Source organism: Oncorhynchus masou, unplaced genomic scaffold (assembly GCF_036934945.1).
Source record: "Oncorhynchus masou masou isolate Uvic2021 unplaced genomic scaffold, UVic_Omas_1.1 unplaced_scaffold_1060, whole genome shotgun sequence".
Classification (NCBI taxonomy): domain Eukaryota; kingdom Metazoa; phylum Chordata; class Actinopteri; order Salmoniformes; family Salmonidae; genus Oncorhynchus; species Oncorhynchus masou.
In genome coordinates, this window is record NW_027000307.1 from 42,346 (window position 1) to 54,434 (window position 12,089).

At 49.6% G+C, this 12,089-nt stretch overlaps 2 protein-coding genes across 3 annotated transcripts in view; one reads left to right on the forward strand and one right to left on the reverse strand.

Annotated features, from left to right (window-relative positions):
• The window catches only part of LOC135528937 (transmembrane protein 237A-like), a 139,553-nt gene that overhangs the window by 33,809 nt on the left and 93,655 nt on the right, over positions 1 to 12,089 (reverse strand). The gene's annotated exons all lie outside the window — the stretch shown is intronic.
• The window catches only part of LOC135528936 (ras-associated and pleckstrin homology domains-containing protein 1-like), a 73,717-nt gene that overhangs the window by 22,290 nt on the left and 39,338 nt on the right, over positions 1 to 12,089 (forward strand). For both annotated transcript variants that reach the window (XM_064957928.1, XM_064957929.1), the window contains one exon: positions 5,490 to 5,649. In XM_064957928.1, the coding sequence (XP_064814000.1) occupies positions 5,490 to 5,649 (160 nt within the window). The remainder of the gene's footprint in view (positions 1 to 5,489; positions 5,650 to 12,089) is intronic.

The following is a 12,089-nucleotide window of genomic DNA, read 5'->3' on the forward strand; positions in this document are numbered from 1 at the left end:
GGCCAGTGTTAAACAGCTCTACTCTGTTTCTGGGTCAGGCCAGTGTTAAACAGCTCTACTCTGTTTCTGGGTCAGGATGGTGTTAAACAGCTCTACTCTGTTTCTGGGTCAGGCCGGTGTTAAACAGCTCTACTCTGATTCTGGGTCAGGCCAGTGTTAAACAGCTCTACCCTGTTTCTGGGTCAGGCCAGTGTTAAACAGCTCTACTCTGTTTCTGGGTCAGGATGGTGTTAAACAGCTCTACTCTGTTTCTGGGTCAGGCCAGTGTTAAACAGCTCTACTCTGATTCTGGGTCAGGCCAGTGTTAAACAGCTCTACCCTGTTTCTGGGTCAGGCCAGTGTTAAACAGCTCTACTCTGTTTCTGGGTCAGGCCAGTGTTAAACAGCTCTACTCTGTTTCTGGGTCAGGCCAGGACGGTGTTAAACAGCTCTACTCTGTTTCTGGGTCAGGCCAGTGTTAAACAGCTCTACTCTGTTTCTGGGTCAGGATGGTGTTAAACAGCTCTACTCTGTTTCTGGGTCAGGTCAGGCCAGTGTTAAACAGCTCTACTCTGTTTCTGGGTCAGGACGGTGTTAAACAGCTCTACTCTGTTTCTGGGTCAGGACGGTGTTAAACAGCTCTACTCTGTTTCTGGGTCAGGTCAGGCCAGTGTTAAACAGCTCTACTCTGTTTCTGGGTCAGGTCAGGCCAGTGTTAAACAGCTCTACCCTGTTTCTGGGTCAGGCCAGTGTTAAACAGCTCTACTCTGTTTCTGGGTCAGGACGGTGTTAAACAGCTCTACTCTGTTTCTGGGTCAGGTCAGGCCAGTGTTAAACAGCTCTACTCTGTTTCTGGGTCAGGCCAGTGTTAAACAGCTCTACTCTGTTTCTGGGTCAGGCCAGTGTTAAACAGCTCTACTCTGTTTCTGGGTCAGGATGGTGTTAAACAGCTCTACTCTGTTTCTGGGTCAGGTCAGGCCAGTGTTAAACAGCTCTACTCTGTTTCTGGGTCAGGCCAGTGTTAAACAGCTCTACTCTGTTTCTGGGTCAGGATGGTGTTAAACAGCTCTACTCTGTTTCTGGGTCAGGCCGGTGTTAAACAGCTCTACTCTGATTCTGGGTCAGGCCAGTGTTAAACAGCTCTACCCTGTTTCTGGGTCAGGCCAGTGTTAAACAGCTCTACTCTGTTTCTGGGTCAGGATGGTGTTAAACAGCTCTACTCTGATTCTGGGTCAGGCCAGTGTTAAACAGCTCTACCCTGTTTCTGGGTCAGGCCAGTGTTAAACAGCTCTACTCTGTTTCTGGGTCAGGCCAGTGTTAAACAGCTCTACTCTGTTTCTGGGTCAGGCCAGGACGGTGTTAAACAGCTCTACTCTGTTTCTGGGTCAGGCCAGTGTTAAACAGCTCTACTCTGTTTCTGGGTCAGGATGGTGTTAAACAGCTCTACTCTGTTTCTGGGTCAGGTCAGGCCAGTGTTAAACAGCTCTACTCTGTTTCTGGGTCAGGCCAGTGTTAAACAGCTCTACTCTGTTTCTGGGTCAGGATGGTGTTAAACAGCTCTACTCTGTTTCTGGGTCAGGCCGGTGTTAAACAGCTCTACTCTGTTTCTGGGTCAGGCCAGTGTTAAACAGCTCTACTCTGATTCTGGGTCAGGCCAGTGTTAAACAGCTCTACCCTGTTTCTGGGTCAGGCCAGTGTTAAACAGCTCTACTCTGTTTCTGGGTCAGGCCAGTGTTAAACAGCTCTACTCTGTTTCTGGGTCAGGCCAGGACGGTGTTAAACAGCTCTACTCTGTTTCTGGGTCAGGACGGTGTTAAACAGCTGAGGTCATAGAGTGCCTGTGTCCTGCCTGTCCACTATCTCGCCGTCTCCTCCTATCCCCCTTCCTCTCTCTCTTTTTATCAATCTTACTCTCTATGCCACTCTGCGTAATGTAATGGACCAACCCTTCTGGAGTTAAGCCCGTATCTGAGCTGGTGGATTAGCGTACGGCCCGGCTGGGCTTTAATACAGCCTGCCCTGCCTGCTGTGGGAAGGGACGTGAAGGGAGAGTGGCGCTCGCCACCTGTCAGACTGACCTGACAATTACTTGAAGAAAACGCTCAGGCGTTGGGTCACCTGTTTACCATTCTGAGCTTGTGGCCTTTGTGTTTGTGTGTGTGTGTGTTTTGTTTGTGTGTGTGACGTGTGTGTGTGTGTGTGTGTGTGTGTGTGTGTGTGTGTGAGACCTGTGTGTGTGTGTGTGTGAGACCTGTGTGTGTGTGTGTGAGAGAGACCTGTGTGTGTGTGTGTGAGAGACCTGTGTGTGTGTGTGTGTGTGTGTGTGTGAGACGAGTGTGTGTAGGGGGAAGTGTGTGTGTGTGTGTGTTTGTGTGCACTTGAGAGAGAAAGTAGTCCGATTGCCACACTAATCCCGTAGCGCCACCCGCAGGTCTGTCAGGAAGGAGGGTCAGTCACTTCCTACTAGGTTGCTGTCGGTGTCGTCCCATGGCTGCTGAGAGAACTGGTGGTTAACAGCAGAGCGAAAACACGCGCTGCTTTTATCATTGTTTCTATACAGCATTTTAAACACTGGTTCTAGGCACTTTGTGATGTATAAAGGGCTTTATAAATACATGGGGTTTGACCCCTATACAGATACAAGTAGCCACGCAGAGATCGTACACGCGCAGAGATCGTACACGCGCAGAGATCGTACACGCGCAGAGATCGTACGCGCGCAGAGATCGTACGCGCGCAGAGATCGTACGCGCGCAGAGATCGTACGCGCGCAGAGATCGTACGCGCGCAGAGATCGTACGCGCGCAGAGATCGTACGCGCGCAGAGATCGTACGCGCGCAGAGATCGCCCTACGCGCGCAGAGATCGTACGCGCGCAGAGATCGTACGCGCGCAGAGATCGTACGCGCGCAGAGATCGTACACGCGCAGAGATCGTACACGCGCAGAGATCGTACACGCGCAGAGATCGTACACGCGCAGAGATCGTACACGCGCAGAGATCGTACACGCGCAGAGATCGTACACGCGCAGAGATCGTACACGCGCAGAGATCGTACACGCGCAGAGATCGTACACGCGCAGAGATCGTACACGCGCAGAGATCGTACACGCGCAGAGATCGTACGCGCAGAGATCATATACATATACTGTAGATAGTATGACAGTTATCCTCAGTAATACCCTCAAATTAAAGCTGACAGTCTGCACTTAGAGCCATAAGAACAAATGCACTAGAACCTCAGTCATTGTTTGATTTGAAATCCAAACTCGTGGAATTTAGAGCCATAAGAACAAATGCTGCCCTGTCCCAATAATTACAGAGGACACTGTACCTGCAGGCTTCCCTGTCCCAATAATTACAGAGGACACTGTACCTGCAGGCTCCCCTGTCCCAATAGTTACAGAGGACACTACCTGCAGGCTTCCCTGTCCCAATAATTACAGAGGACACTGTACCTGCAGGCCTCCCTGTCCCAATAATTACAAAGGACACTGTACCTGCCCTGTCCCAATAATTACAGAGGACACTGTACCTGCAGGCTTCCCTGTCCCAATAATTACAGAGGACACTGTACCTGCAGGCTTCCCTGTCCCAATAATTACAGAGGACACTGTACCTGCAGGCTTCCCTGTCCCAATAATTACAGAGGACACTGTACCTGCAGGCTCCCCTGTCCCAATAGTTACAGAGGACACTACCTGCAGGCTTCCCTGTCCCAATAATTACAGAGGACACTGTACCTGCAGGCCTCCCTGTCCCAATAATTACAAAGGACACTGTACCTGCCCTGTCCCAATAATTACAGAGGACACTGTACCTGCAGGCTTCCCTGTCCCAATAATTACAGAGGACACTGTACCTGCAGGCTTCCCTGTCCCAATAATTACAGAGGACACTGTACCTGCAGGCTGCCCTGTCCCAATAATTACAGAGGACACTGTACCTGCAGGCTCCCCTGTCCCAATAGTTACAGAGGACACTGTACCTGTAGGCTTTCCTGTCCCAATAATTACAGAGGACACTGTACCTGCAGGCTGCCCTGTCCCAATAGTTACAGAGGACACTACCTGCAGGCTTCCCTGTCCCAATAGTTACAGAGGACACTGTACCTGTAGGGTACCCTGTCCCAATAATTACAGAGGACACTGTACCTGCAGGCCTCCCTGTCCCAATAATTACAGAGGACACTGTACCTGCAGGCCTCCCTGTCCCAATAATTACAAAGGACACTGTACCTGCCCTGTCCCAATAGTTACAGAGGACACTACCTGCAGGCCTCCCTGTCCCAATAATTACAGAGGACACTGTACCTGCAGGCTGCCCTGTCCCAATAATTACAGAGGACACTGTACCTGTAGGCTTTCCTGTCCCAATAATTACAGAGGACACTGTACCTGCAGGCTGCCCTGTCCCAATAATTACAGAGGACACTGTACCTGCAGGCTGCCCTGTCCCAATAATTACAGAGGACACTGTACCTGCAGGCTGCCCTGTCCCAATAATTACAGAGGACACTGTACCTGCCGGGTACCCTGTCCCAATAATTACAGAGGACACTGTACCTGCAGGCCTCCCTGTCCCAATAATTACAGAGGACACTGTACCTGCAGGCCTCCCTGTCCCAATAATTACAGAGGACACTGTACCTGCAGGCCTCCCTGTCCCAATAATTACAGAGGACACTGTACCTGCAGGCTGCCCTGTCCCAATAGTTACAGAGGACACTGTACCTGCAGGCTGCCCTGTCCCAATAATTACAGGGGACACTGTACCTACAGGCTTCCTTGTCCCAATAGTTACAGAGGACACTGTACCTACAGGCTTCCCTGTCCCAATAATTACAGAGGACACTGTACCTGCAGGCTGCCCTGTCCCAATAATTACAGAGGACACTGTACCTGCTGGCCCCACTGTCCCAATAAGATTGAGTCTGTGTCAGTAACCAATCTGATTCAGTGAGTAGTAACCAGAATGACATCATGTCCTGTGTCAGTAACCAATCTGATTCAGTGAGTAGTAACCAGAATGACATCATGTCCTGTGTCAGTAACCAATCTGATTCAGTGAGTAGTAACCAGAATGACATCATGTCCTGTGTCAGTAACCAATCTGATTCAGTGAGTAGTAACCAGAATGACATCATGTCCTGTGTCAGTAACCAATCTGATTCAGTGAGTAGTAACCAGAATGACATCATGTCCTGTGTCAGTAACCAATCTGATTCAGTGAGTAGTAACCAGAATGTCCTAATCAATCTGATTCAGTGGAGTATAAACTGTTTCCCTGCTGTACTCACCCTGTGTATTGTCCTCTAGCTGGTTACTAGCTTTACTGAACCATCATATTGGACACTATTGGTCTGTTTGTCAGATGTGACTTCTGTGAAAAGTTTCTTGGACTGACAGCTTTGTGTTTGCCTTGCCGGTGATCAGCTCGTGTGGATGATTCTAGATTTCTTCTCATTCCAGAATAGGAATCTAACCATTCCTGTGTCTCCTCCCCTCTAGCTGGTGATCAGAGTGCACCTGTCAGACGAGAGCTCTAAAACCATGATGGTGGACGAGAGACAGACTGTCAGACAGGTTCTGGACAGCTTGTTGGACAAGTCTCACTGTGGCTTCAGCCCCGACTGGTCCCTGGTCGAGACCATCAACGAACTACAGATGGGTAAGTGGAGCAAGGCACACACACACACACACACGCACACGCACTCACACACACGCACTCACACACACACGCACTCACACACACACACACACACGCACTCACACACACACACACACGCACTCACACACGCACTCACACACGCACTCACACACACACGCACTCACTCACACACACACGCACTCACACACACACACACACTCACTCACTCACTCGCTCCCTCACATACACGCTCCCTCACATACACGCTCCCTCACACGCTCCCTCACTCACACGCTCCCTCACTCACACACGCTCCCTCACTCACACACGCTCCCTCACTCACACACGCTCCCTCACTCACACACGCTCCCTCACTCACACACGCTCCCTCACTCACACACGCTCCCTCACTCACACACGCTCCCTCACTCACACACGCTCCCTCACTCACACGGATCATTTCTCATCAGCTGCTCTTCTCTGACGTTGGTCTCTGGTTTGATTGTATTTGTTTTATCCTCGTTGATTAATTAGCATCAGACAGAGGAGTTGATTTTCTGAAATGCACCCGTAACTCTGAGGGGATTTACTGGCCGCTGCCATCCTGTCTGCGTGTGGCTTTGTTATAAGCAGTAGGGGGGTGGGCCACAACTACAGGGATGAAAAGATTAAACTTAATGGCTTAGAATATGAAAACTCCCCAGAGGGAGGTCATTGACATTCTGCAGCAGAGAGGGTCGGTGGCTGTTGAGAGGGGCTGTTAGGGAAATGGACCACCCTCCCTCCTCTAGGTGTCAGCCTTGGTTTCTCAAATGACTGGTTTGCCAACTACTTCTCTGATAGAGTTCAGTGTGTCAAATCGGAGGGCCTGTTGTCCAGACCTCTGGCTGTCTCTATATGGGGGTGCCACAGGGTTCAATCCTCGGGCCGACTCTTTTCTCTATATATACATCAATGACGTCGCTCTTGCTGCTGGTGAGTCTCTGATCCACCTCTACGCAGACGACACCATTCTGTATACTTCTGGCCCTTCTTTGGACACTGTGTTAACAAACATCCAAATGATTTTCAACAACATTCAACACTCCTTCCGTGGCCTCCAACTGCTTTTAAATGCTAGTAAAACTAAGTTCATGCTCTTCAACCGACTGCTGCCCGCACCTTCCCGCCCGACTAGCATCACTACTCTGGACGGTTCTGACTTAGGCACTTTAGTTTTGCCAGCCTAATCTCAGGAGTTGATAGGCTTGAAGTCATGAACAGGGCAGTGCCTCAAGCACAGCGAAGAGCTGCTGGCAAAACGCAGGAAAAATGTTGTTTGAATGAATGCTTACGATTCTGCTGCTGCTCAGTCAGACTGCTCTATCAAATCATAGACGTAATTATAACATAATAACACACAGAAATACGAGCCTTAGGTCATTAATGTGGTCGAATCTGGAAACAAAACGTTTATTCTTTCAGTGAAATATGGAACCGTTCCGTATTGTATCTAACGGGTGGCATCCATTAGTCTAAATATTGCTGTTACATTGCACAACCTTCAATGCTATGTCATAATTATGTCAAATTCTAGCAAATTAGTTTGCAACGAGCTAGGCGGCCCAAACTGTTGCATATACCCAGACTCTGCGTGCAATGAACGCAAGAGAAGTGACATAATTTCACCTGGTTAATATTGCCTGCTAACCTGGATTTCTTTTAACTATATATGCAGTTTTAAAAAATATACTTCTGTGTATTGATTTAAAGAAAGGCATTAATGTTTATGGTTCGGTACATTCGTGCAACGATTGTGCTTTTTCCGCGAATGCGTTTTTGTTAAATTATCCCCCGTTTGGCGTAGTAGGCTGTGATTCGATGATAAATTAACAGGCATCGCATTGATTATATGCAACGCAGCACACGCTAGATAAACTAGTAATATCATCAACCATGTGTAGTTAACTAGTGATAATGTGAAGATTGATTGTTTTTAATAAGATAAGTTTAATGCTAGCTAGCACCTTACCTTGACTCCTTGCTGGACTCACATAACAGGTGGTCAGCCTGCCACGCAGTCTCCTCGTGGAGCGTAATGTAATCGGCCATCATACCGATTGTTATGAAAACTTGAAATGGGCCAAATTCATAGGCCATAGCCGACCTCTACTCTACACCCCATGTAAAGCAGATTAATGTGCTGAATTTAGAAAGTTATTTGTTCACTTTAGTGTGATACAAACCTTGCCAAAACATATACGCCTAGGAGCTAGGTTACATGAGAGACTATGATTAGAAAAAGTGATTGTTTCCAATGCTGGGCTAATAATGTCACCCATCAGACTATTCTTGAATGGGCTGTAATCCCCTGGGGAGGGTACATTTAGGATGTTGAGGAATGGGCTGTAATCCCCTGGGGAGGGTACATTTAGGATGTTGAGGAATGGGCTGTAATCCCCTGGGGAGGGTACATTTAGGATGTTGGGGATTGGGCTGTAATCCCCTGGGGAGGGTACATTTAGGATGTTGGGGATTGGGCTGTAATCCCCTGGGGAGGGTACATTTAGGATGTTGGGGATTGGGCTGTAAATCCCCTGGGGAGGGTACATTTAGGATGTTGGGGATTGGGCTGTAAATCCCCTGGGGAGGGTACATTTAGGATGTTGGGGATTGGGCTGTAATCCCCTGGGGAGGGTACATTTAGGATGTTGGGGATTGGGCTGTAATCCCCTGGGGAGGGTACATTTAGGATGTTGGGGAATGGGCTGTAAATCCCCTGGGGAGGGTACATTTAGGATGTTGGGGATTGGGCTGTAATCCCCTGGGGAGGGTACATTTAGGATGTTGGGGATTGGGCTGTAATCCCCTGGGGAGGGTACATTTAGGATGTTGGGGAATGGGCTGTAAATCCCCTGGGGAGGGTACATTTAGGATGTTGGGGATTGGGCTGTAATCCCCTGGGTAGGGTACATTTAGGATGTTGGGGATTGGGCTGTAATCCCCTGGGGAGGGTACATTTAGGATGTTGAGGAATGGGCTGTAATCCCCTGTGGAGGGTACATTTAGGAAGTTGGGGATTGGGCTGTAATCCCCTGGGGAGGGTACATTTAGGATGTTGGGGAATGGGCTATAATCCCCTGGGGAGGGTACATTTAGGATGTTTAGGAATGGGCTGTAATCCCCTGGGGAGGGTACATTTAGGATGTTGGGGATTGGGCTATAATCCCCTGGGAGGGTACATTTAGGATGTTTAGGAATGGGCTGTAATCCCCTGGGGAGGGTACATTTAGGATGTTTAGGAATGGGCTGTAATCCCCTGGGGAGGTACATTTAGGATGTTGGGGATTGGGCTGTAATCCCCTGGGAGGGTACATTTAGGATGTTGGGGAATGGGCTGTAATCCCCTGGGGAGGACAGATTTAGGATGTTGGGGATTGGGCTGTAATCCCCTGGGGAGGGTACATTTAGGATGTTGAGGAATGGGCTGTAATCCCCTGGGGAGGGTACATTTAGGATGTTGGGGATTGGGCTGTAATCCCCTGGGGAGGGTACATTTAGGATGTTGGGGATTGGGCTGTAATCCCCTGGGGAGGGTACATTTAGGATGTTGAGGAATGGGTTATAATCCCCTGGGGAGGACAGATTTAGGATGTTGAGGAATGGGCTGTAATCCCCTGGGGAGGGTGCATTTAGGATGTTGGGGATTGGGCTGTAATCCCCTGGGGAGGGTACATTTAGGATGTTGGGGATTGGGCTGTAATCCCCTGGGGAGGGTACATTTAGGATGTTGGGGAATGGGCTGTAATCCCCTGGGGAGAACAGATTTAGGATGTTGAGGAATGGGCTGTAATCCCCTGGGGAGGGTACATTTAGGATGTTGAGGAATGGGCTGTAATCCCCTGGGGAGGGTACATTTAGGATGTTGGGGATTGGGCTGTAAATCTCCTGGGGAGGACAGATTTAGGATGTTGGGGAATGGGCTGTAATCCCCTGGGGAGGACAGATTTAGGATGTTGGGGATTGGGCTGTAATCCCCTGGGGAGGGTACATGTAGGATGTTGAGGAATGGGCTGTAATCCCCTGGGGAGGGTACATTTAGGATGTTGGGGAATGGGCTGTAATCCCCTGGGGAGGGTACATTTAGGATGTTGGGGATTGGGCTGTAATCCCCTGGGGAGGGTACATTTAGGATGTTGTGGAATGGGCTGTAATCCCCTGTGGAGGGTACATTTAGGATGTTGGGGATTGGGCTGTAATCCCCTGGGGAGGGTACATTTAGGATGTTGGGGAATGGGCTGTAATCCCCTGGGGAGGGTACATTTAGGATGTTGGGGAATGGGCTGTAATCCTCTGGGGAGGGTACATTTAGGATATTGGGGATTGGGCTGTAATCCCCTGGGGAGGGTACATTTAGGATGTTGGGGATTGGGCTGTAATCCTCTGGGGAGGGTACATTTAGGATGTTTGGGATTGGGCTGTAATCCCCTGGGGAGGGTACATTTAGGATGTTGGGGATTGGGCTAAAATCCCTCGGGAGGGTACATTTAGGATGTTGGGGATTGGGCTGTAGTCCCCTGGGGAGGGTACATTTAGGATGTTGAGGAATGGGCTATAATCCCCTGGGGAGGGTACATTTAGGATGTTGGGGATTGGGCTGTAATCCCCTGGGGAGGGTACATTTAGGATGTTGGGGATTGGGCTGTAATCCCCTGGGGAGGGTACATTTAGGATGTTGGGGATTGGGCTGTAATCCCTTGGGGAGGGTACATTTAGGATGTTGGGGATTGGGCTGTAATCCCCTGGGGAGGGTACATTTAGGATGTTGGGGAATGGGCTATAATCCCCTGGGGAGGGTACATTTAGGATGTTTAGGAATGGGCTGTAATCCCCTGGGGAGGGTACATTTAGGATGTTGGGGATTGGGCTATAATCCCCTGGGAGGGTACATTTAGGATGTTTAGGAATGGGCTGTAATGCCCTGGGGAGGGTACATTTAGGATGTTGGGGATTGGGCTGTAATCCCCTGGGGAGGGTACATTTAGGATGTTGGGGAATGGGCTGTAAATCCCCTGGGGAGGGTACATTTAGGATGTTGGGGAATGGGCTGTAAATCTCCTGGGGAGGACAGATTTAGGATGTTGGGGATTGGGCTGTAATCCCCTGGGAGGGTACATTTAGGATGTTTAGGAATGGGCTGTAATCCCCGGGGAGGGTACATTTAGGATGTTTAGGAATGGGCTGTAATCCCCTGGGGAGGGTACATTTAGGATGTTGGGGAATGGGCTGTAATCCCCTGGGGAGGACAGATTTAGGATGTTGGGGATTGGGCTGTAATCCCCTGGGGAGGGTACATTTAGGATGTTGAGGAATGGGTTATAATCCCCTGGGGAGGACAGATTTAGGATGTTGAGGAATGGGCTGTAATCCCCTGGGGAGGGTACATTTAGGATGTTGGGGATTGGGCTGTAATCCCCTGGGGAGGGTACATTTAGGATGTTGGGGATTGGGCTGTAATCCTCTGGGGAGGGTACATTTAGGATGTTTGGGATTGGGCTGTAATCCCCTGGGAGGGTACATTTAGGATGTTTGGGATTGGGCTGTAATCCCCTGGGGAGGGTACATTTAGGATGTTGGGGATTGGGCTAAAATCCCTCGGGAGGGTACATTTAGGATGTTTGGGATTGGGCTGTAATCCCCTGGGGAGGTTACATTTAGGATGTTGGGGAATGGGCTGTAATCCCCTGGGGAGGGTACATTTAGGATGTTGGGGAATGGGCTGTAAATCCCCTGGGGAGAACAGATTTAGGATGTTGGGGAATGGGCTGTAATCCCCTGGGGAGAACAGATTTAGGATGTTGGGGAATGGGCTGTAATCCCCTGGGGAGAACAGATTTAGGATGTTGGGGAATGGGCTGTAATCCCCTGGGGAGAACAGATTTAGGATGTTGGGGATTGGGCTGTAATCCCCTGGGGAGGGTACATTTAGGATGTTGGGGAATGGGCTGTAAATCTCCTGGGGAGGACAGATTTAGGATGTTGGGGAATGGGCTGTAATCCCCTGGGGAGAACAGATTTAGGATGTTGAGGAATGGGCTGTTAGTCCCCTGGTAGGGGTGTACAAGATGGTTGATGGTTCATTCTGTAATGTTTTAATAGTCTAATGGCCTGAGGTTGTAGCTAATCCAACAGATTAGATTAGGGGGTTTTACCATTCCATTGACAATAATTCATTTCTATATTATTTTACTTTCTGTAGATGGTCATCAGAATGAAACTCGCAACTCATATTCTATTATTATGGGGGATACGCCCAGAGTATGGGGGATACGCCCAGAGTATGGGGGATACGCCCAGAGTATGGGGGATACGCCCGGAGTATGGGGGATACGCCCGGAGTATGGGGGATACGCCCGGAGTATGGGGGATACGCCCGGAGTATGGGGGATACGCCCAGAGTATGGGGGATACGCCCAGAGTAT